General features: G+C 47.3%; 1 protein-coding gene across 3 annotated transcripts in view; it reads right to left on the reverse strand.

Moving 5' to 3' along the window:
• The window catches only part of plxdc1 (plexin domain containing 1), a 125,414-nt gene that overhangs the window by 52,523 nt on the left and 50,937 nt on the right, over positions 1-21,954 (reverse strand). For 2 of the 3 annotated variants that reach the window (XM_023800366.2, XM_023800365.2), the window contains exon 2: positions 1,213-1,355. The exons of the other annotated variant lie outside the window; for it this stretch is intronic. In XM_023800366.2, coding sequence (XP_023656134.1) covers positions 1,213-1,333 — 121 coding nt within the window. In that variant the 5' untranslated portion in view covers positions 1,334-1,355. The remainder of the gene's footprint in view (positions 1-1,212; positions 1,356-21,954) is intronic. 3 annotated transcript variants of the gene reach the window in all.

Raw genomic sequence — 21,954 nt, forward strand, 5'->3', positions numbered from 1 at the left:
GTCTGTCAAGTTAAATGTGTAAGTAGTTTTTAGTTATTGTATTTATCACTTGAATGTAGTATTACGTTTCCAATGTTTCATTATTATGTTATTGTCATAATTACAGATCAAATGCAAGCACAACCAGGCAGGACATGGGAACAAGTTAAAGTGAAGTTAAGTGACAAAAAAAACTGGCAATGACAACAAAATATAAACTTTATTTTAGAATATATTGAAAATCATCTTATGTCCCACAGCTTGAGAACCGCTGATCTCTACAATGATCTTTGGAGGCTTGATCCATTGGATCCCAACTCAGACATACACTGCTTGCACAACAACTTCTACATTCTCCCTTGCCGTCCTCTACTGCCACCTAACACTATTGATTCAATTTTGGAGATATCTGTCTTAAGTATATGCACATATTTTCGTGGATAGAGGACTCATCAAAGATTAAATACAGAAAACAGAATAATAAGATTAAATTGGTATCCTGTTCACCATGGGCGCAACCACACATTCTACTGTATTTTCTGAGGGGGGTGGGTCCCCCCAATACTGAGAAAATGCCAAAAATACCAATCATGTTAAATGTGTCTTTTTATCATCCCTCTCAACGGATTTGATCTTTTATTACTTGTTTATTTTCAGTTTACTTCGCTTTGTTGAGGAAAACAGAAGTGTGTGTCCCCCTCCCCATAAATACACTTGGCTGTACCTAGCATGTCTTTATATGCAGTGACTGTAGTCTGGCAGTTTTTTTATTTTAGTCAGTGGAGGTCAGAAATGAAAGAAAAATTTGTTAAAAATCAGTGAAAGCAGGACATACTAGTGTTTTTTCAGGCAATAAATGACTAGATATCTAAATAGGTAATGTTAGCTTGGTATATAAGGCAACAGCTAACTTTTCAGGCATCAGTGCATTGTACACTGTTCTTTATGCAATTACTATATATCTAGCTAAACAGCATAATAACATTAAAGTGGTATCATGGAGTTTTTGACTAAAACCAGCAAGCTACGTAAAAAGCATGTAAAAACCTGATAAAGCTTGCTAATATGCTAAGTGCTGTCTTTTGTTAGCGATGTCCCACTTTGAAGGCTTTTCTTAAATGTTCCTGTGGTGTTAATTAATTACCTATGACAGACACTTCAAAAAATATGGGAAACAGTGCAACAAGATGCAATAGTTAGTGTTTTAGACCCGGAGTTAATAGTATTGCTCACCCGCGACCATCATGGCCGTCGCAACACAGCTTGTAGCACCCACAGAACGCGCGCTCAGAGATGGGGCTGGCCAGCAAGTCAGAAAAAAATGCCGCAGGCTACAACCTCCGATGCCCTCCATCTTCTTGGCCAATGTCCAGTCTCTGGAAAACAAAGTGGACCATCTCTGAGGAAGACTTAAATTCCAAAGAGAGTTGTGGAATTTTTGTGTATTCTGCTTCACGCAAATGACCACAAGCACGCCGGACCACGCAGTTTAGGGATCTAAAATTTACCTCACCAATCGGACAGAATCATTCAGGAAGAAAAGAGAAGGTGGTGTATGCTTTCTCATATACAAATCATGGTGCACAGGCATGGAAGTACTTTCACAGAACTGCACCCGGACCTCAAGTTTCTACTGATTAAGTGCCGGCCATTCTACTTCCCCAGAGAGTGCAGTGCTGTGTTTATGATGACAGTGTACATCCCACCGCAGAGTAACACACAGCGTGCTGTGGACGAATTCTACCGGGTCATCACCAGCAAAGAAAATGCACATCTAAACGGACTGTTTATTGTTTCTGGTGACTTCAACAAGGCAATTTGAGAACTGTTTACCGTACATACCACCAGCACATCTCCTGCCCCGCTCGTGGTGCTAGAGATCCGTCACAAGATTTGATCTGACAAACCCAGATCCACCAGTGCGAGCCTCACAGTACTGCATGATGTCAGTTTCAGCGTGTCTGCTGTGGATGTGAAAAGGAGTTTTAACAGGATCAACACCTGCAAAGCTGCTGATCCGGACGGAATCTCAGGTTGTGTTTTAAGAAACATGCAGTAAGCAATTGTCTGCTGTCTTCACAGACATATTTACCACTTCTTTGTAGAGCCCAATTGTCCCCATCTGCTTCAAAAACACCACCATTGTTCCAGTACCCAAGACTACCGCCCTGTAACACTAACCTCCATGGCAATGGAGTGCTTTGAGAGACTGGTGCTGGGACACATTAAGGACTCGATCCCAGACAGGTCTGTTATTACGGAGCCCCTAAGAGGTCGGGGTGGGAAAATATTTTATGAAATAGCATTGTGTTCCTTCTCAATAGTTTTGCGTTCCCTCGTAATACTTTTGCAATCCATCGCAATACTTTTGTGTTCCCTCGCAAAGGTTTTACGATCCCACTACACTTGCCCACTTACTATTTGCTGCAGTGTGATGGCAAGAAGCCTAAATAATACAGACATGTCCTGTAAAGCATGCTTTAAGCATTAAACTATGGGGGAAAATGTACACCATGTAACTTTAATATGATGTGTAATAATGTGTACTTATTAATAATTGCACTGTGCCCATTCACTGCCAGCTGGGCTACTGAGCTTGAAGTGCACACACAAACATTGAAATATATTACATTGAAAGATCTTACAGCCGGAAAACTGCATATAAAGCTAACTTCGCCGAGGTCTTGGAGTTAAGTTGTAAGAGTCAGCACCCATCTGTTCTGAGTCTTTTGTGACTTCTGCTCCACGTTTTGCCAGCAGGTGTCGCTAGCCATCCTGTCCTCCCCATTGTCAGTCTTTATTGTGTTTCCTCTGCTCCCTAGATGGCCACATAACTGAATGAGCATGTGGCTACTTGTAATCCCCTCAGTTGTGTGCTCAAATCCTGCCTATTTTTTGTATTTTGTTCCCTAGTGTTTCATTTATCAGTTTCTAGTTCCTGGGAGTTTTTGGTTTGTTTTCTGTTTTGGTTTTTGCTTTGCTTGTGTTTTACCTGTCGTTGTTGTTCCCCAGTGTTAGATTCTGTTTCCTTGTTTCTCTGTCAGTTTCTTAGGTTCCCTGTTTGTTTACGGGTGAATTTTGATTAATATTTCCAAGTTTGTGAGTGCACTTCAATAGCTCAGCTATCTTGCTTATGTACAGTTACTGGCGGTGAATAGACACAGTGTAATAATTAATAAATCTCCGGCTTGCTAGCATTCTGTTTGGAAAAAAATTAAGCTCTGTCTGGTAAGACCCGAGGAGGGGGCTTATGTATCTACATAAGTCAAGGTTACTTTATTGTCATCAGCAGCTTCATACATGTACAAAGAGTGATGAAACAACGTTTCTCCATGGCCCCGGTGCAACATATAGTACACATGGGCAGTGGTGGCTTAATGGTTAGGGCCGCGCATTTGTAATTGATAAATTGCAGGTTCGAATCCCTGACCAACAAGACACCACTGAGGTACCCTGAGCAAGGTACCATCCCCTAGCACTGCTCCCCCGGTGCTGAATTAGCTGCCCCCTGCTATGTCACATATGGGTTAAATGCAGAGAACACATTTCGTTGTGTGCTGTGGTGTGTCAACAATGACAACCACTAAATTCTAAAACTTAACATTACAGTAACAGGGTGTGCAAACAGGCAGCAAATAGTGCAAAGGTAATAAGTAGTGCAGAAACTATGTAGGTAAGTAAAGTGCAGTTGCAATTTAGAGGTAGTTTTTGTATATGCAGTTTAGAGGTATTTAGAGAGAGACAGTCCAGATATTAGTGTGTGTTCAGAGGTCTGATGGCTTGTGGTATGAAGCTGTTGCACAGCCTGGTAGAGGCAGAGCGGAAGCTTCGATACCATTTTCCAGACGGTAGGAGAGAAAAGAGTCCATGTCGCCGGTGGGAAGGGTCCTTTGAAATGTGTACGGGTCTGTTGTAGCAGTGGGTCTGGAAAATGTCTTTTAGGGGGGGTAGGGGCAAACCGATGATCTTCTCAGCTGCTGTCACTATCCGCTGAAGCGTGTTACGGTCCCATACCAGACAGTGATGCAGCTCCGGAGCAGACTTTCGATGGTGCAGGTGTAGAGTGTGGTGAGGATCGGTCGGGGGAGGCTCGCTTTCTTCAGCCTTCGCAAGAAGTGCAGATGCTGTCGAGCCCTCTTGGCTATGGAGGTGGAGTTGAGGGACCAGGAGAGGTCCTCAGCGAAGTGGACACCCAGGAACTTGGTGTTCTTCAACAGTGTTGGATCTTCTGAAATCGATGATCATTTCTATGGTCTTGTCTACATTTAGAGAGAGGTTGTGGCTCTTACACCACTGAGCCACTCTCGCTACCGCTTCCATGTATGCAGAAATGTCATTGGACTTGATGAGGCCCACCACAGAGGACACAGTGGACTGAGGACACAGCCCTGTGGTGCAACTGTGCTGAGGGTGATGGTATTGGTGCCGATTCTGACTGACTGTGGCCTGTCAGTCAGGAAATCTAGTATCCATTTCACCAGGGTGGTGCTGAGGCCCAGCCCACTCAGTTTGAGAGACAGTCTGAGGGATGATGGTGTTAAAAGCTGAGCTAAAGTCGATGAACAGCGTCCTTACGTAAGAATCTCTCTTTTCCAGGCACGTTAACGACAGGTTAAGTGCAGTGGATACTGCATCATCAGTTGATAGATTAGGGCATTAGGCAAACTAGAGGGGGTCCAGAGTGCTGGGTAGGGCAGCTTTGATATAGCTCATGACCAGTCTTTCAAAGCACTTCATGATGACCGGAGTGAAGGCCACAGGGTGGTAGTCATTGAGGCAGGTCACCGCTGATTTCTTTGGGACTGCTATGATAGTTGTGGTTTTGAAGCACGCTGGAACAATGGCCTGTCGTCTGACCCAGCAGCTTTCGTTGGGTTCACTCTGGATAGAGTGTGTTTCACTGTGGCTGTGATCAGGCAGATTACCTGCTCATCAGGGAAAGGAGCAGATTTCCTTATGGGTTCGCAGTTTAGTGCATCAAAACGTGCATAGGAGGAGTTCAGGGTGTCTGGGAGAGTAGCATTGCTGTCACAGAGGGTAGGTGATGGTTTATAGTCCGTAATAGCTTGCATACCCTTCCACATACTATGAGTGTCTCTGGTGTTTTGAAAGTGGCTTTGGATATTTTAGGCATATGCAAACTTGGCTTTTTTAATTGCTTTGGACAGACTGGTTCTGAGGGTAACCTTGTCACTGGATCTGAAGGCAGCATCCTGCGCTTTCAGCATTTTTCGGACCTCAGTAGTCATGATTTGCTCTTGTGATGACCCTCAGTGCATTTCTTAATGTAGCCAGTCACAGCTGCGGTGTATTCCTCTACATCAATACCGTCCTCGTAGGTAGCAGCCTCTCTGAACACAGACCAGTCTATGCATTCGAGGCAGTCTTGAAAGGCTGATACGGCTCCCTCGGGCCACACTGTGATCTCTCTCTGGACCAGTGGAGAGCGTTTCAGCAGAGAACTGTAAGCTGGAATGCAGATGCATACCATTTTACTTGCCACGCAAATTCACTACCGTGCTCACAGTTATATATCCCACCCAGCACTAATGCTGACAATGCGCAGGCTGAACTTTGTAATGCCACCAGCAAGCTCCAAAACACACCCCGATGGACTGTTTATTGTAGCCAGTGATTTTAACCATGTAAATCAAGTCAGTTTTCCCTAAATTTCATCAGTATGTGGACTTTGCAAGCAGGGGGACGAACATTCTTGGCTGTGTTTATACAAACATGCATACTGTGCCGAGCCCCGCCCCCACCTCAGCTACTGATCCCAGCAGACCTCTTGTCAGACGTGTGATGCCTGTTCTGAAGTAGATGAAAACCTTATCTTATCTTAACTCTAATCTTATTAAGAAATATTAAAATATCAGAATTAAATCTTCTTTCAAATTATATTTGTAGATAAAGGTGATGTAATTGCATCATCAATGCAAAAACAAGAAACAAATTCACTAAGGTGCTAATTTCCCATTCATCACTATTTAACATTCCTAGAATTAGATTCAGGTGCACCATATCAGGCGAAAATGATTAGAACATCGTTACAGAGCTTTTTGGTGGAGCCTGCCTTATTTAAACCACAGGCATTTAGTTTGCCTTTGATTGTTGAAATGAGTGGTATCACCATAGTGAGATCCAAAGAGCCCTCTGAGGTCTTCAGAAAGAAGCTTGTAGATGCATATGAGTCTGGGAAGGATATAAAAAGATCACTAATTTGCGGGATAGTAAGGGCCTTATAATTGAAAATGAAACTGATATAGTAAATGAGTTTAATGATTATTTTTCACGGGTGTTCACAGTAGAGAACACGAGTAAACTAACACCAATTAGTACGAATACAGCATCGTCTATGACCGATATGTGTATAACTGAGGCTGATGTGGTACTAAGCATAGCTAAACTCAAAATAAATAAATCCCAGGGCCCTGATGGCATCTTACCTATAGTTTTAAAAGAGATGAGGAATATTATTAGCCAACCTTTAACTTTAATATTCCAGAAATCGTTATCTGCGGGTGTGGTACCTTCAGATTGGAAGCATGCTAATATAACACCCACATTCAAAAAAGGGAATAGAAGTAATGCAGCAAACTATAGGCCAATCAGTTTAACTAGCATTACTGGAAAAATAATGGAAGCTATTATCCAAGTGAAAATGGTAGATTACCTGGATGTAAATAACATTCTGAGGGATAGCCAACATGGATTTAGGAGAGGTAGATCCTGTTTAACGAATCTACTTGAGTTCTTTGAGGAAGCTACAAGTGAAATTGATCACAAAAAGGCCTACGATGTGATCTACTTAGATTTCCAGAAGGCCTTTGATGTTGTCCCCCACAAATGGCTCTTACTAAAGCTCAAAGCTGCTGGGATTTTAGGAACTGTGGCAGCTTGGATCGAAAACTGGTTAACTGACAGGAAGCAGCGAGTAGTTATTAGAGGCACAATGTCACAGTGGGGTACCACAGGGTTCAATTTTAGGACCACTATTGTTCCTCCATCCATACATCCATTTTCTCCCGCTTATCCGAGGTCGGGTCGCAGGGGCAGCAGTCTCGGCAGGGAAACCCAGACTTCCCTCTTCCCGGCCAGTTCATCCAGCTCCTCTGGGGGAATCCCGAGGCGTTCCCAGGCCAGCCGAGAGACATAGTCCCTCCAGCGTGTCCTGGGTCTTCCCCGGGGCCTCCTCCCAGTGGGACATGCCCGGAACACCTCACCAGGGAGGCGTCCAGGAGGCATCCTAATCAGATGCCCGAGCCACCTCATCTGACTCCTCTCAATGCGGAGGAGCAGCGGCTCTACTCTGAGTCCCTCCCGAATGACCGAGCTCCTCACCCTATCTCTAAGGGAGAGCCCAGCCACCCTGCGGAGGAAACTCATTTCGGCCGCCTGCACTCGCGATCTCGTTCTTTCGGTCACTACCCACAGCTCGTGACCATAGGTGAGGGTAGGAACGTAGATCGACTGGTAAATCGAGAGCTTCGCCTTTTAGCTCAGCTCCTTCTTCACCATGACAGACCGATGCAGCGCCCGCATCACTGCGGACGCCGCATCGATCCGCCTGTCGACCTCCCGCTCCATCGTCCCCCCACTCGTGAACAAGACCCCGAGATACTTAAACTCCTCCACTTGGGGAAGGATCCCATCCCCGACCCGGAGAGAGCATTCTACCCTTTTCCGGCTGAGGACCATGGTCTCGGATTTGGAGGTGCTGATTCTCATCCCAGCCGCTTCACACTCGGCTGCGAACTGTTCCAGCGAGAGCTGAAGGTCACGGTCCGATGAGGATAACAGGACCACATCATCTGCAAAAAGCAGAGACCTAATCCTGAGGTCACCAAACCGGACACCCTCAACGCCCTGGCTGCGCCTAGAAATGCGCCATAAAAGTTATGAACAGAATCGGTGACAAAGGACAGCCCTAACGGAGTCCAACCCTCACCGGAAACAAGTCAGACTTATTGCCGCTCATGCAGACCAGACTCTGGCACCGGGCATACAGGGACCGAACAGCCCTTAAAAGGAAGCCCAGCACCCCATACTCCCGGAGCACTCCCCACAGGACTCCCCGAGGGACACAGTCGAATGCCTTCTCCAAGTCCACAAAACACATGTAGACTGGTTGGGCAAACTCCCATGAACCCTCCAGAACCCTGCGGAGAGTATAGAGCTGGTCCACTGTTCCACGGCCGGGACGAAAACCACACTGCTCCTCCTGAATCCGAGGTTCGACAATCCGGCGGACCCTCCTCTCCAGAACCCCCGAATAGACCTTACCAGGGAGGCTGAGGAGTGTGATCCCCCTGTAGTTGGAGCACACCCTCTGGTCCCCTTTCTTGAAGAGGGGGACCACCACCCTGGTCTGCCAGTCCAGAGGCACTGCCCCCGATGTCCACGCGATGCTGCAGATGCGTGTTAACCAAGACAGCCCCACAGCATCCAGAGCCTTCAGGAACTCTGGGCGGATCTCATCCACCCCCGGGGCTCGGCCACCGAGGAGCTTTTTAACCACCTCAGCGACCTCCGCCCCCGAGATAGGGGAGTCTACACCCAAATCCCCATACTCTGCTTCCACATCGGAAGGCGTGTTGGTGGGATTGAGGAGGTCTTCGAAGTACTCCTTCCACCGACCCAAAACGTCCCGGGTTGAGGTCAGCAGCACCCCATCCCCACCATAAACAGTGTTGATGTTGCACCGCTTTCCCACCCGAAGCCGCCGGATGGTGGACCAGAATCGCCTCGAAGCCATCCGGAAGTCGTTTTACATGGCCTCGCCAAACTCCTCCCAAACCAGAGTTTTTGCCTCAGCGACCGCCGAAGCCGCATCCCGCTTGGCCTGCCGGTACCCGTCAGCTGCCTCTGGAGTCCCACAGGCTAAATAGGCCCGATAGGACTCCTTCTTCAGCTTGACGGCATCCCTCACCACTGGTGTCTACCAGCGGGTTCGCAGATTGCCGCCGCGACAGGCACCGACTACCTTACGGCCACAGCTCCGGTCAGCCGCCTCCACAATGGAGGCGCGGAACATGGCCCATTCGGACTCAATGTCCCCCGCCTCCCCCGGGACATGGGAAAAGTTCTGCCGGAGGTAGGAGTTGAAACTCCTCCTGACAGGAGGTTCAGCCAGACGTTCCCAGCAGACCCTCACTATATGCTTGGGCCTGCCAGGCCTGGCCGGCTTCCTCCCCCACCAGCGGAGCCAACCCACCACCAGGTAGTGATCAGTTGACAGCTCCGCCCCTCTCTTCACCCGAGTGTCCAAGACATGCGGCCGCAAGTCCGACGACACGACTACAAAGTCGATCATCGAACTGCGGCCTAGGGTGTCCTGGTGCCAAGTGCACATATGAACACCCTTATGCCTGAACATGGTGTTCATTATGGACAATCCATGACGAGCACAGAAGTCCAACAACAGAACACCACTTGGGTTCAGATCAGGGGGGCCGTTCCTCCCAATCACGCCACTCCAGGTCTCACTGTCATTGCCCACGTGAGCATTGAAGTCCCCCAGCAGAACAAGAGAATTCCTAGATGGAATGCTCTCCAACACCCCTTCCAGAGACTCTAAAAAGGGTGGGTACTCTGAGCTGCCGCTCGGCGCATAAGCGCACACAACAGTCAGAACCCGTCCCCCGACCCGAAGGCGAAGGGAGGCTACCCTCTTGTCCACTGCAGTGAACCCCAATGTACAGGCGCCCAGTCAGGGGGCAATAAATATGCCCACCCCCGCTCGGCGCCTCTCCCCGCAGGCAACTCCAGAGTGGAAAAGGGTCCAACCCCCTTCAAGGAGACTGGTTCCACAGCCCAAGCCGTGCGTCGAGGTGAGCCCGACTATATCTAGCCGGAATTTCACAACCTCGCGCACCAGCTCAGGCTCCTTCCCCATCAGAGAGGTGACATTCCATGTCCCAAGAGCTAGCTTCTGCAGCCGAGGATCGGACCGCCAAAGTCCCCGCCTTTGGCCACTGCCCAGCTCACAATGCACCCGACCCCTATGGCCCCTCCTACGGGTGGTGAGCCCATTGGAAGGGGGACCCACGTGCCTTGTTCGGGCTGTGCCCGACCAGGCCCCATGGGTATAGGCCTGGCCACCAGGCGCTCGCCATCAAGCCCCACCCCCAGGCCTGGCTCCAGGGGGGGGTCCCGGTGACCCGCGTCCGGGCAAGGGAAAACGTGTTCCCAATATTTTTTTCATCATATGGGGTCTTTTGAGCCGAACTTTGTCTGGTTCCTCACCCCGGACCTGTTTGCCTTGGGTGACTCTACCAGGGGCATAAAGCCCTGGGCAACTTAGCTCCTGGGATCACTGGAACACGCAAACCCCTCCACCACGATAAGGTGTCGGCTCCAGGAGGGGCACTATTGTTCCTAATTTACATTAATGATATTGACACCAATACATACAGTAAACTTGTTAAATTTGCAAACGACACCAAGGTAGGTGGTGTAGCAGATACTGATCTAGCAGCAGAGAGGCTACAACAGGATCTGGATTTAATTAGCGACTAGGCTGATATTTGACAGATGAAATTTAACACAGAGAAAAGTAAGGTAATCCATGCAGGGAGCAGAAATATAAAGTACAGATACTTTATGGGACCTACTGAAATAAAGGTAGCTGATTACGAGAAAGGTCTCTGTGTGTATGTTGATGCTTCCATGTCCCACTCTCACCAGTGTGGGTAAGCAATAAAAAAGGCCAATAGAATGTTGGGTTATATCTCTAGGTGTGTGGAGTTTAACCCTCTGGGGTCTAGGGGTAGGAAACACTCTTTCACTCACTGGGGCATGATCACACATTTCTTCAAATATCATAAACTTAATTCATGGCAAATAAATTATTTCTTATATATTTGTTTTGCCATTACACTCATCTTTATTTTAATATATATTGTAAATATGTCAGATTTTTGTTAAGTTTGAAATTTGACATCAGAGTATAGACATTGCAAAATGCAGTTTGGAACACTTGCAGAAACATTATAAAAGTACATAGTAAGCAATGCTGGCAGTTTGTTTTGATCCCAGATATCTGATCACCAAAGTCTTGGCTACATGAAGATGACTAAATAGTGTAGATGCAACATTCATTTGGATAAATAAATAAGAAAAACCTAACTCATGTCACTATTTCTGGCTCCTTTCATTGAATATGTAGCAACTTTCATGTGTATGAATGAGCCATTGTTACCTGGCCACGTCCCCAACCCCCTTTTATGGCGCTGAAGGGGATGTATCTGGATCGCGTTTCACCGTTGCGCTGTTAATCAAATTACCATGCGAATGCGATTTGAATACGCGCTAATGCGGCTATTTAGAATGTGAATACCGATCTTCAGGTGAGAGCGGTATACACGTCCCCGATGCAGGTAAAACAAAGTAAGATGACATGGTTTACTTTTTTGCCGATTTAACCTAATTCAAAAAACTTTAATACTTCCGACAATGGACGTTTTGAAAAGAAGACAGATTACGGATTTATCCAGCGTTTTTTTTATGATTCTGCATTAAGATTTCAGCGAGATATAAACTGAAATAGACGCGAAAAGTACGCGATGTCGCCGACGACATACTCGACCCCAGAGAGTTAAGTCAAGGGAGGTGGTATTACAACAACAACAAATTTATTTTTGTATAGCGCATTATCACAACATTACATTGTCCCAAAGCGCTTTACAGCATCCCCACCCAAAGCCCCCAGTGAGTAAGCCATAGGCGACAGTGGCAAGGAAAAACTCCCTAGAAGGAAGAAACCTTGGGAGAGACCAGACTCAAAGGGGGAGCCCATCCTCCAGGGGCCAGCAGGGAGAGTCAAATACTAGGGGTGTAACGATATTACAAACCGAACCGAAATATCGCGATACACCAACCATGATACGTATCGCGAAACTCTCGTGGCGTACCGCGGTACTCTCACGCCCCCTGCTGCCCATTGTTGAGGTTGACATCACTTGTCTCTAACTAATTTAACCAATTTAAACACATCTTTATTTTATCACATTTGATTAAATTATATTAGTAATGATGAGCTTTTGTTCTAAATTTTGTTATAAATATTATATTCTAAAGTTAGTATTAGAATTGTTTTTTTCTGACTAGTCTATATTGGAGGTATTTATTAAATTTTTGTTGTTTACTCAGGTATCCTGACTGTACTAAAAATGTGATGGCAAAGTTAATAAAGAAAAAGTTTAGTTGTTCTTGTTATTAAGTGAATCTATTGTTCCTTAGCATTGCTGTTAAGATGACATCAACCCTAACCCGGCTCCAAAACCGTGAACCGAACCGAATCGTGCCTTTGGTGTATCGTTACACCCCTATCAAATACAGTTAAATCTGAAACACAAACGGGGAGCAGGGGGGAGATGACAAGCCGGTGCCACCGCTCCCTCCAATCGCCAGGCAGCCAGAAGGCAGGGAGCGTTTCATACAAGGAAGATGACACAGGCAGAACGGCGAGCTGGATGCACGGACGTCATTGGTAGTGGATGTTGCAGGGTGTGCTGGACATATTGATAGATTGAGGTCTCCAGGCAGCTCCCCCCAGGAGAAGTAGGGGAAATAAATGCAATTAGTCAAAGTAGGGGAGACTATAGTTATATATTACATTTATATAATTCCTTGGTAAGACCCCACCTAGAATATTGTGTGCAGGTTTGGTCACCATACCTTAAGAAGGACATTGCTGCCTTAGAAAAGGTGCAACGGAGGGCTACGAGAATGATTCCTGGTCTTAGAGGAATGTCTTATGAGGAGAGGTTAGCTGAGCTGAATCTGTTTAACCTTGAGCAAAGGAGACTAAGGGGGGACATGATCCAGGTCTATAAGATTCTAACGGGTCTGGATGTTGTTCAGCCAAATGGCTATTTCAATATTAGTTTAAATACTAGAACTCGTGGCCATAAGTGGAAATTAGCAGAACATTTTAAAACAAATTTAAGGAAGCACTTCTTTACACAGCGTGTAGTTAGAGTATGGAATAGTCTTCCTGCTAGTGTAGTAGAAGCTAAAACCCTGGGTTCCTTTAAATCAGAGCTAGATAAGATTTTAACAACTCTAAGCTATTAGTTAAGTTCTCCTCAAACGAGCTTGATGGGCCGAATGGACCCCTCTCATTTGTAAATTTCTTATGTTCTTATGTTCAAGAGTTTGGAATCAGTCATTCCACTGTCCGGAAAATAAAATCTCATCACGGGTGATACAGGAGGCGCTTGCCACAGTTGATGTAAAGGTACATGCATCTACCATCAGAAAGAGACTGCACAAGTTTGATTTACATGGGTGCTGTGCAAGGAGGAAATCCTTGCTGTCAAAAAATATCTGGGCAACACTGAAGTTTGCCAGAGACCATCTAGACAAAGACCGGGACCTTTGGTTGTTGATTTCAGGAGGCCACACCATGGCCACTCTCCACTGAACATCTACAGATTGCCGGCGGAGATTGTCCAGAGCACCAAGTTCCTTGGTGTTCACATCGCGGAGAACCTCACGTGGACCCTGAACACCAGCTCCATTGCCAAAAACCCCAGCAGTGTCTCTATTTCCTGCCGGAGACTGAGAAGATTGCACCTCCCCTCCCAATCCTCACCATGTTCTACAGAGGGACTATAGAGAGTACCCCGAGTAGCTGCATCGCGACTTGGTATGGGAATTGCTCCACCGCAGACCCCAAGACCCAACAGAGTATAGTGAGGATAGTGGAAAAGATTATCAGCGTCTCTCTCCCCTCTATAACAGACATTTACACGTCATGCTGCATCTGCAAAGCCACCAGCATTGTGGATGACCCCACACACCCCTCCCACACCCTCTTCTTCCTCCTTCCATCTGGCAAAAGGTTCAGTAGCATACGGGTCTTCACTGCCAGGATGAGAAACAGTTTCTTCCCTGAGAGTTAGACTCTGGAATAAAAACTGAATTACAAACGATTTCATATACAATTTAATTTATTATATACTGCACACTCTCTGTCCTGCTGCTACTATTGTTTGCACTTTTATTTTCACTATTTATTGCTGTCTTACTGCTAAAATACAGTATAAATCATAAAAACTATCTGCAATTACCCTATTTATTCAAATATCCATTTCAGACCAACACAGTTACTACTGTCAACTGCCCTGTATATTCTCTTGTGCTGTATATTGCACTTGTGTAGTCCTGTGTTGTTTCTGTCCTTTTTTTGTGCACCTTGGCCCTGGAGGAACCATGTTAAGTTTCACTGTATACTGTGTATATGGCTGAAATGCATATGCGATGCACAACTCATAAATCAGGAATGCATGGATGAGAGCAGTTAGTCAACTGGTGCAAATCGACAAACTCATTGAAGAAAAAGCCAAACAATTAAGGCACTTGCCATGAATAGTCTAGTGGATAAAGATATGGACTTGTGACTGAAGAAGTTAAATGCAAGATGTTTTCAAAATCACAGTCACTAAATTTATTCTGTTGACCCCTATTTAAATTCTGTTGTACAGGCCAAAATTGTGTAACATTATAAATCTTTAAATCAGTTTGAAACTTGTTTAAAAACGGTTGCAACTCAATGCCGTGCGGGTTTTAAAAAATATTGAGAAAGTATTAAAAAAGGTATTAAAAACTGTTAAATTTAACCTCTGGATTTCTGTATATACCCTGGGTACCAGCACCAGCATGGCATCAGTGATAAAGGGCAGAGTGGACACATTCCTTATCAACATGAGTGGTGGAAGTTCAGCAGAGGCAGAAGGCAGGTTCATTGGACTATTCAAGTGTGAGCAAAGAGTTGTGGAATGCAGGTACAGTACAATCCAATATCATGCTGGCAGCTGATAAGTCATTTTTGTTTTATAGTCCTAAATAGACTAGTATACTGAGGGTTACGCTTTTTGTACAAGAGAAGGAGCTTGTCCTGATGGACAATCAAATCCATTGTCCAGGGTTTGAATCAACTAGCAGGGCAATGATGGCAATCACCTTTGCATCTTAACAGCTCTCTGAACATGAAGCTGAATGTGGGCCTTATTCCCTGGTGTCACGCCCAATCGTCCAATCCTCCTGTGTGCCGTGCCCCCTCGTTAACCCCGTGTGGAATCCCTACATTTACCAGCTGTTCTATATTTCCTGCCATTAGTCTTGTGTATTTCAGTCCGTGTTCAAGTATGTTTCAAGTATGTTTCCCCAGTCCAGTCATTAATGTTACATGTTTCGGTGTCCAGTATTAGGATTGATTCCTATTAAACCCCATATTCCCTGATTCTCCGTGTCCCCGCTCCTGATTCCCCGGTCTGTGCTCACGCCTTGATTGTGACAGAATGACTGGACTTGAAGAAAAGTTCGCTACCTCAGTCTGGTTGATGAGGTAACTTACTGGCTCGCCCAGCCTGAAGTCCAAGGGTATCCTGAGGCTTAGGCTCTGGCCCGCCAGAACCGGGACATTCTTGAGGGGATGTCCCCGGTTGAAGATGCGCACCTCACCATAGTAGTTAGACCTCCCCAAAACCCTCCGAACTCCGTCAAAAGCAGCCAACTGGAAAATGAAGCGGGAAAGCAGAAGCAGGTGGATGAGCCAATAATATTCCTGGGGGCTGTCTCCATCGCCCCTTCTTTCCCCACCGGGTGTCGGGAGGAGCCCCTCCTGATTTTAAACCAGGTGGTGCTTGCCCCGGAAGCCGCTTCAGCCACCCCGGAGTGTTAGCCTGTGGCTTCGCTGCCAGCATCAGCAGCACACCCCTTTTCTAGGACGCATCTGCTCCTTAAAGGGGCTAGGTCAGTATGAGATGCCATCCCACGGGTCCCTAAGGTCCTTAAAGGGACCACGCTTGCTACTTTATTTCATGTACGGTGTCCTTGGGTGACCTGAAAGGCGCCTTAAAAATAAAATGTATTATTATTATTATTATTACTGAGGCGCAATCCCCAGCGCCAGTGCCCACAGTTCTTGTATCAGTGGTTCCTGCTGTGTCCGAGGTTCCTGTACCGGCAGTTCCTGCTGCACCCGAGGTTCCTGTACCGGCGGTTCCTGCTGCGCTGCCACCCGAGGTTCTTACTACACCGCTCCCCTATGTTCCTGCTTCGCCCCCTGTGACTCCTGCCCCTGTGGTTCCTGCCCTTCGCTCCCCTTAGGCGAGCCTGGTGTGTGCACCTTTGGGGGGGGGGGTTCTGTCACGCCCGATCGTCTGATCCTCTTGTGTGTCATGCCCCCTCGTTAACCCCGTGTGGGATCCCTACATTTACCAGCTGTTCTACGTTTCCTGCCATTAGTCTTGTTTATTTCAGTCCGTGTTCGAGTATGTTTCCCCAGTTCAGTCATTAACGTTACATATTTCGGTGTCCTGTATTAGGATTGATTCCTAATAAACCCTGTATTCCCTGATTCTCCGTGGAGAATAGCAGAGATTGCTAGCATAGAACACATTGGAAAAGGGTGAGGCATACAGAAGTATGAACCAGGGAGTTTTGTCCAAGGGAGATATTGACTCCAGTTAGCCTGTTTGGACATCAAGTATTGTTTCTGAAAACTGAGGGGGAGATATACGTATGTTAGAGAGCGTAACTTAAACAGCACCTTAGCCAGTCCACAGATAACACATGCTGTACCCTCTCATTTAACACAGCTTCATATTCCAAAATACTGCCACAGATTAAGCAACAGGGCTTTTAAGCATTATTTTTATTTAATTCACAACAAATTAATGGCACATTTTTGTCCATGAGCTCCATTTCAACTAGTGTAGGATCACACATACGCAGACGACAGGCCCAAAATTCCAGGACCCTGAGACAAGGCCTAGCCTGGTACGAGAGGTACTCATTGGCCTCAGCACAAAAGGGGGGTTAATAATCCCACACATATACACACCCACACACATAACAAGGGAGGCCAGCATTCCATCTGTTATGGCCCAAAGATTTAGGAACCTACGGACAGCAGAATGGACCGCAAGGACAGGGGTCCCTTGACTTGGCTTGCAACCCCCTGCCCGGCTATCCTGTTGTAACCTACCACGGACTCACCCAACACCCTAAAGAAAGTTCCTTTTAAGTTCGGCTTTTGTATACCCTGTATATTTCTTTAGTCTTGATTGCTAGTTTCAATATCCAGTTATGTTTGTGTGTGTCCTTAGACAATCATAGTGTTTTGTGTGCCACCCTTATAACCATGTTCATGAAGTATCACCTATTTTACCCCTCACGCTTGAACACTTATATAAATTTGAATAAATAAATATGTATAGCTACCACTGCATATATGTTCTCACGGTTATACCAGAAGAATCTTTGGAAATTAACCCTCTCGAGTCTAGGGGTAGGGGAAACACTTTCACTGCCTGGGATATGGTCACACATTTCATTCAATATCATAAACTTAATTCATGGCAAAAAAATATTTTATATATTTGGTTTGGCAACAAACTCATCTTAATCTTAGTGTACTTTGTAAATATGTCAGATTTATGTGAAGTTTGTAATTTGACATCAAAGTATAGATATTGCAAAATGCAGTTTGGAACACTTGCAGAAACATTATAAAAGTACATAGTAAGCAATGGTGGAAGTTTGTTTTGATCCCAGATATCTGATCACCAAAGTTTTGGCTACATGAAGATGACTAAATGGTGTAGTTGCAACATTCAGTTGGTTAAATAAATAAGAAAAACCTAACTCATGTCACTATTTCTGGCTCCTTTCATTGAATATGTAGCAACTTTCATGTGTATGAATGAGCCATTGACACCTGGCCACATCCCCCCCACCCCCTTTTATGGTGCTGATGGGGATGTATCTGGATCGCGCTAATGTGGCTATTTGGAATGTGAATAGCGATCTTCGGTTAACAGCAGTAATACACGCCCCCGATGCAGGTAAAACAAAGTAAGGTGACATGGTTTAGTTTTTCGCAGATTTAACCTAATTTTAAAAACTTTAATACTTCCGACAATAGACGTTTTGAAAAGAAGACAGATTACAGATTTAGTCAGTGTTTTTTCATGTTTCTATAATAAGATTTCAGCAAGTTATGAACTGAAATACACGAGAAAGATACGCGGCATCGCCGACGATTCCGTCGACTCCAGAGTGTTAAGGAGTGTAACCAGGTATTTTAGTGTGTCCTAACTATCAGAGGTTCTTTCTTTAACAACCCCCCCCTTTTCTTCCACATTCCTCTGTGGCCCTTATCTGATCTTTGTGGTCCATTAGCATTTCTTTGTCCTAGTATTCTGCATTAAAAGAACTGAATTAAGGTGTGCATTATCCATTCTGGGCAGCAAATCAATTGGGATAAGCCACACCAACCAAAATATATTGTTCCCAGATGTTTCTTTTATACACGCATACAACATGCACGTATATTAAATTGGTATTGCCACAAACTAACGGCCACGCCTATCTAAGGGTAAGATGTGCTGTTTGAATGTGAATATGCAATGTAATGTCTGTACAATTTACCCAAAGTGTAACATCTGTTGAGGTGCAACTCAAAACACCTATACGGTATACTGATGTGAGTCAGTAACATACATAATATAAGTAATTGTTAATTAATTAATACAGATGGTATGAGGTGTGAACCACCAGGCTGGTATGGCATGTTTGGTGTCAAACTGATGGAAAATCACTCCTAATTCCAAATCTGGTCAGTGGTTACCATGAAACTGTATGTATCAAACTTACACCAGTTTAATGAAAATCATCAATAAAGGGTAATCAGTCTGGTTATGAATCACAAAAGGACTGCCACAGACACCCCTCCGAAAGCACGCCAATTGGATGGTCAGCCATTGGTTCGGGTGTCGAATTCCTGGTCATCCCGATTCATGAACTTTAGACCATAAAACCTGGCACCTCAGAACAAAGGAGAAGAGAAGCCTGCAAGAAGCCCTCCTGAAGCCTGCCGGTGAAGGCCTGCTACCCAACAAAGAACTGCAACCAAGACAAAGCCTTTCACCTTAAAGCTTCACAAGGAGAGAGAATCCAAGGGGCTCCACTCTGTGGGGGGGCAGGGAGGTTAGTTAAATATGTAACTGGAGGGAAACGGAAAGCCCCAAAAAATCATATTATAAGTAGGCACCGTAATAGGCCTACCCTTTGTTGTCTGTATTTAAACGCCAGGAGTATTAGGAATAAAATTCATGATTTTGAGGCTCTTATCTCATCGGACTCTTATGATATTATAGCAATAACTGAAATGTGGTTGAGAGAAAAGGATGGACAAGAATATAATATGGATGGTTACACGTTGTTCCGTAAAGACCGTATAGGTAAGAAGGGAGGTGGTGTTGCAGTATATGTAAAGGAAAACTTGCAGGCAAGGGAGCTTACTGATATAAGTAAAAGTACGGAAGCTATATGGGTAAAATTAGATGCTAAAAACTCAAATAGCCTAATTGTCGGTGTTTGTTACAGAGCACCTAATGTAGCTGCTGAGGAAAGCAGATTGTTATACAGTGATATTAGGATTATGAGCAATAAAAATTATGTGGTAGTTATGGGTGATATTAATCTACCGGGGATGCAGTGGGACATTGTTGCTGGCTCTTCTGAAAATGAACTGGAGATGGTGGAATTAGTACAGGATTGTTTTTTTTACTCAGTTTGTTAACACCCCTACCAGGGGAGATTGTCACGCCCAGCTCCGTTCGATCCTCGTGTGTGCCACGCCCCCTCATTACCTCGTGTCAATTCCTGGTTGTGATCACCTGTGTCCTGTTATTTCTGGCTAGTCTTATGTATTTAGTCCGCGTCTGAGTATGTCTCGTCAGATCCGTCATTGCGTTGTCCTGTTGTTCGTGGATGTCTGCTTTACCCTGCTCAGTAAAACCCCTGTTTACCTGCATCACCGTCTCTGCTTGCCTGCTTCTCCGCTTGCCCGCTCCACGCACCCTGACAGAATGACAGATCTCCGAAACAACTCACCGCAGCAAGCCGAAAGCCAGCGGATCGGCTTGCTGCAAGAGGTGATTTACTGGCTGTCCCAACCCGAGGTCCAGGAAGACCCCGTAGCCCAGGACATGGCCAGCCGGAGCGGAGACCTCCTGAGTGAGGCACGCCCACCCGGAAACACGTACCCCCTGCAGGAGGTACGTGAGAATCTGCGGCTGCTAATACAGCGGATTACAGATCGGAGAGCCCAGTGAGTCGCGTTGTGCTGCGCTGGGGCTGCTGTACCGTCTCCTGTCCCTACAGAAACGGCTCAGCTTCCGCCACAAGCCTGAGGAAGAAGAAGAAGCGAAGGGAGAAGAGACCAGAGGAGGAGCTAACCGTCCTCCTGGGAGCCGCCTCTCTCTCTCTCCTTTTTCTCCAGCCAGTAGTCAGGGAGAGTCCCTGATTGCATCGGACATCACCGTCACCTCGAAGGTACCTTCACAGGCAGCTTTCCCCTTCCGGAGAACGCAGCTAGCCCTTAAAGGCGTCAGGGCCGTCTGGGATGCGATTCCCCGGATCCCCAAGGCCCTTAAAGGGGCAGCGCCTGCATACTCGGCGCCACTCCTGGCGCCCATTTCTGACCTGCCTGCTCTGGACTTGCCCGCCGAGGCGCCCCCTGCAGGCCACACGCCCGCGGCCCTGCCTGAGGCCGCTTCTCTGCCCGCGGCCCTGCCTGAGGCCACCTCTCTGCTCGCGGCCCTGCCTGAGGCCAGCTCTTCTGTCCTGCCCGTCCAGCCCGGCTCGCCCGCCCTGACTGCCTCTCCGGGTGCACCGCCTGCTGCCGCGCCCACGGCTCTGGCTGCACTGCCTGCGGCCACGCCTGTTGCCTCATTGGAGGCCCGGACTCCAGTTCCCCAAGCCCTGGTCCCAGTCCCCGAGGAGGTCCCAGACAATCCAACTACCGCTCCTTCCTCCCTGGAAGGGGAGGAGCTCGAGAGGGACCCCTCGGGGACCTCCCTCATGACTCCCTCGCCCTTGCCTCGGCGAAGCCGACACCCCCCAGGACCCCACCTTCCTGTGTCCCGTAAAGGAAGGGAACACAAGTGTCGGGCCCGGGTCCCGCCCACCCTGCCCCCTGGGTCGCCCGTTCGGCCCCTGGCTGTGGCTCGGTGGCTGCCTGCGGGGCCTGCGCCGTCGGCTCAGCGGTCGCCTCCGGGCCCTCCCCCGGTTCCTCGGTGCCGGTCCTCGGCCTCTCCTCCGGCTCCGTGTCAGCCGCCTCCGGGCCCCCCTACTTCGGCGGGGCGTCGGACGGCGCCTTCGCCTACTCCGGCTTCCCCCTTGTGCCTGCCTCAGCCGGTGTTCCCTCCGTCTCCCTCCATGTCCCCTCCGTCTCTCCCTCGTCCCGTTCCCTTGGCCCCTGTGTGGCTCCCTCCTGCTCCCTTCTCCCGTCCACCTGCAGCCCCTCCGGCTGCTGCCCGTCGCCAGCCTGGGCTCCCTCTGGCTCCCTTTTGTCCCCCTTCCGTTCCTGTCTGGTCTCCCCTGTCTGCTCCTCCTCCCTTCGTTCCGCCTGTCTCTGCTCCTCGTCCTTCTGTTCCTCCTTTGTTCACTCCTGGCCCCTTCGTGTCGCCTGTGGGTGTTCCCTCTGTGTCTCCTTTCTCTGTCTGCCTGTCTGCGTTTCCTTTTTCTTTGTCAGGTCCTGTCTTTCTATTGGTCCTTGTTCCTGTTCTGTGCCTCTGTCCTGTTTCCGGTCCCTCGTTGATGTTTTGCTCTTGTTTTCCAGGTCCTGTTTTCCCGGTCTTGTCTCATCCGTCGCCTCCCCTGAGGCACGCCCGGAGTGCGCGCCTTTGGGGGGGGGGTTCTGTCACACCCAGCTCCGTTCGATCCTCGTGTGTGCCACGCCCCCTCATTACCTCGTGTCAATTCCTAGTTGTGATCACCTGTGTCCTGTTATTTCTGGCTAGTCTTATGTATTTAGTCCGCATCTGAGTATGTCTCGTCAGATCCGTCATTGCGTTGTCCTGTTGTTCGTGGATGTCTGCCTTAACCTGCTCAGTAAAACCCCTGTTTACCCGCATCACTGTCTCTGCTTGCCTGCTTCTCCGCTTGCCCACTCCACGC

The sequence above is a fragment of the Paramormyrops kingsleyae genome, chromosome 5, assembly GCF_048594095.1.
Source record: "Paramormyrops kingsleyae isolate MSU_618 chromosome 5, PKINGS_0.4, whole genome shotgun sequence".
NCBI lineage: Eukaryota > Metazoa > Chordata > Actinopteri > Osteoglossiformes > Mormyridae > Paramormyrops > Paramormyrops kingsleyae.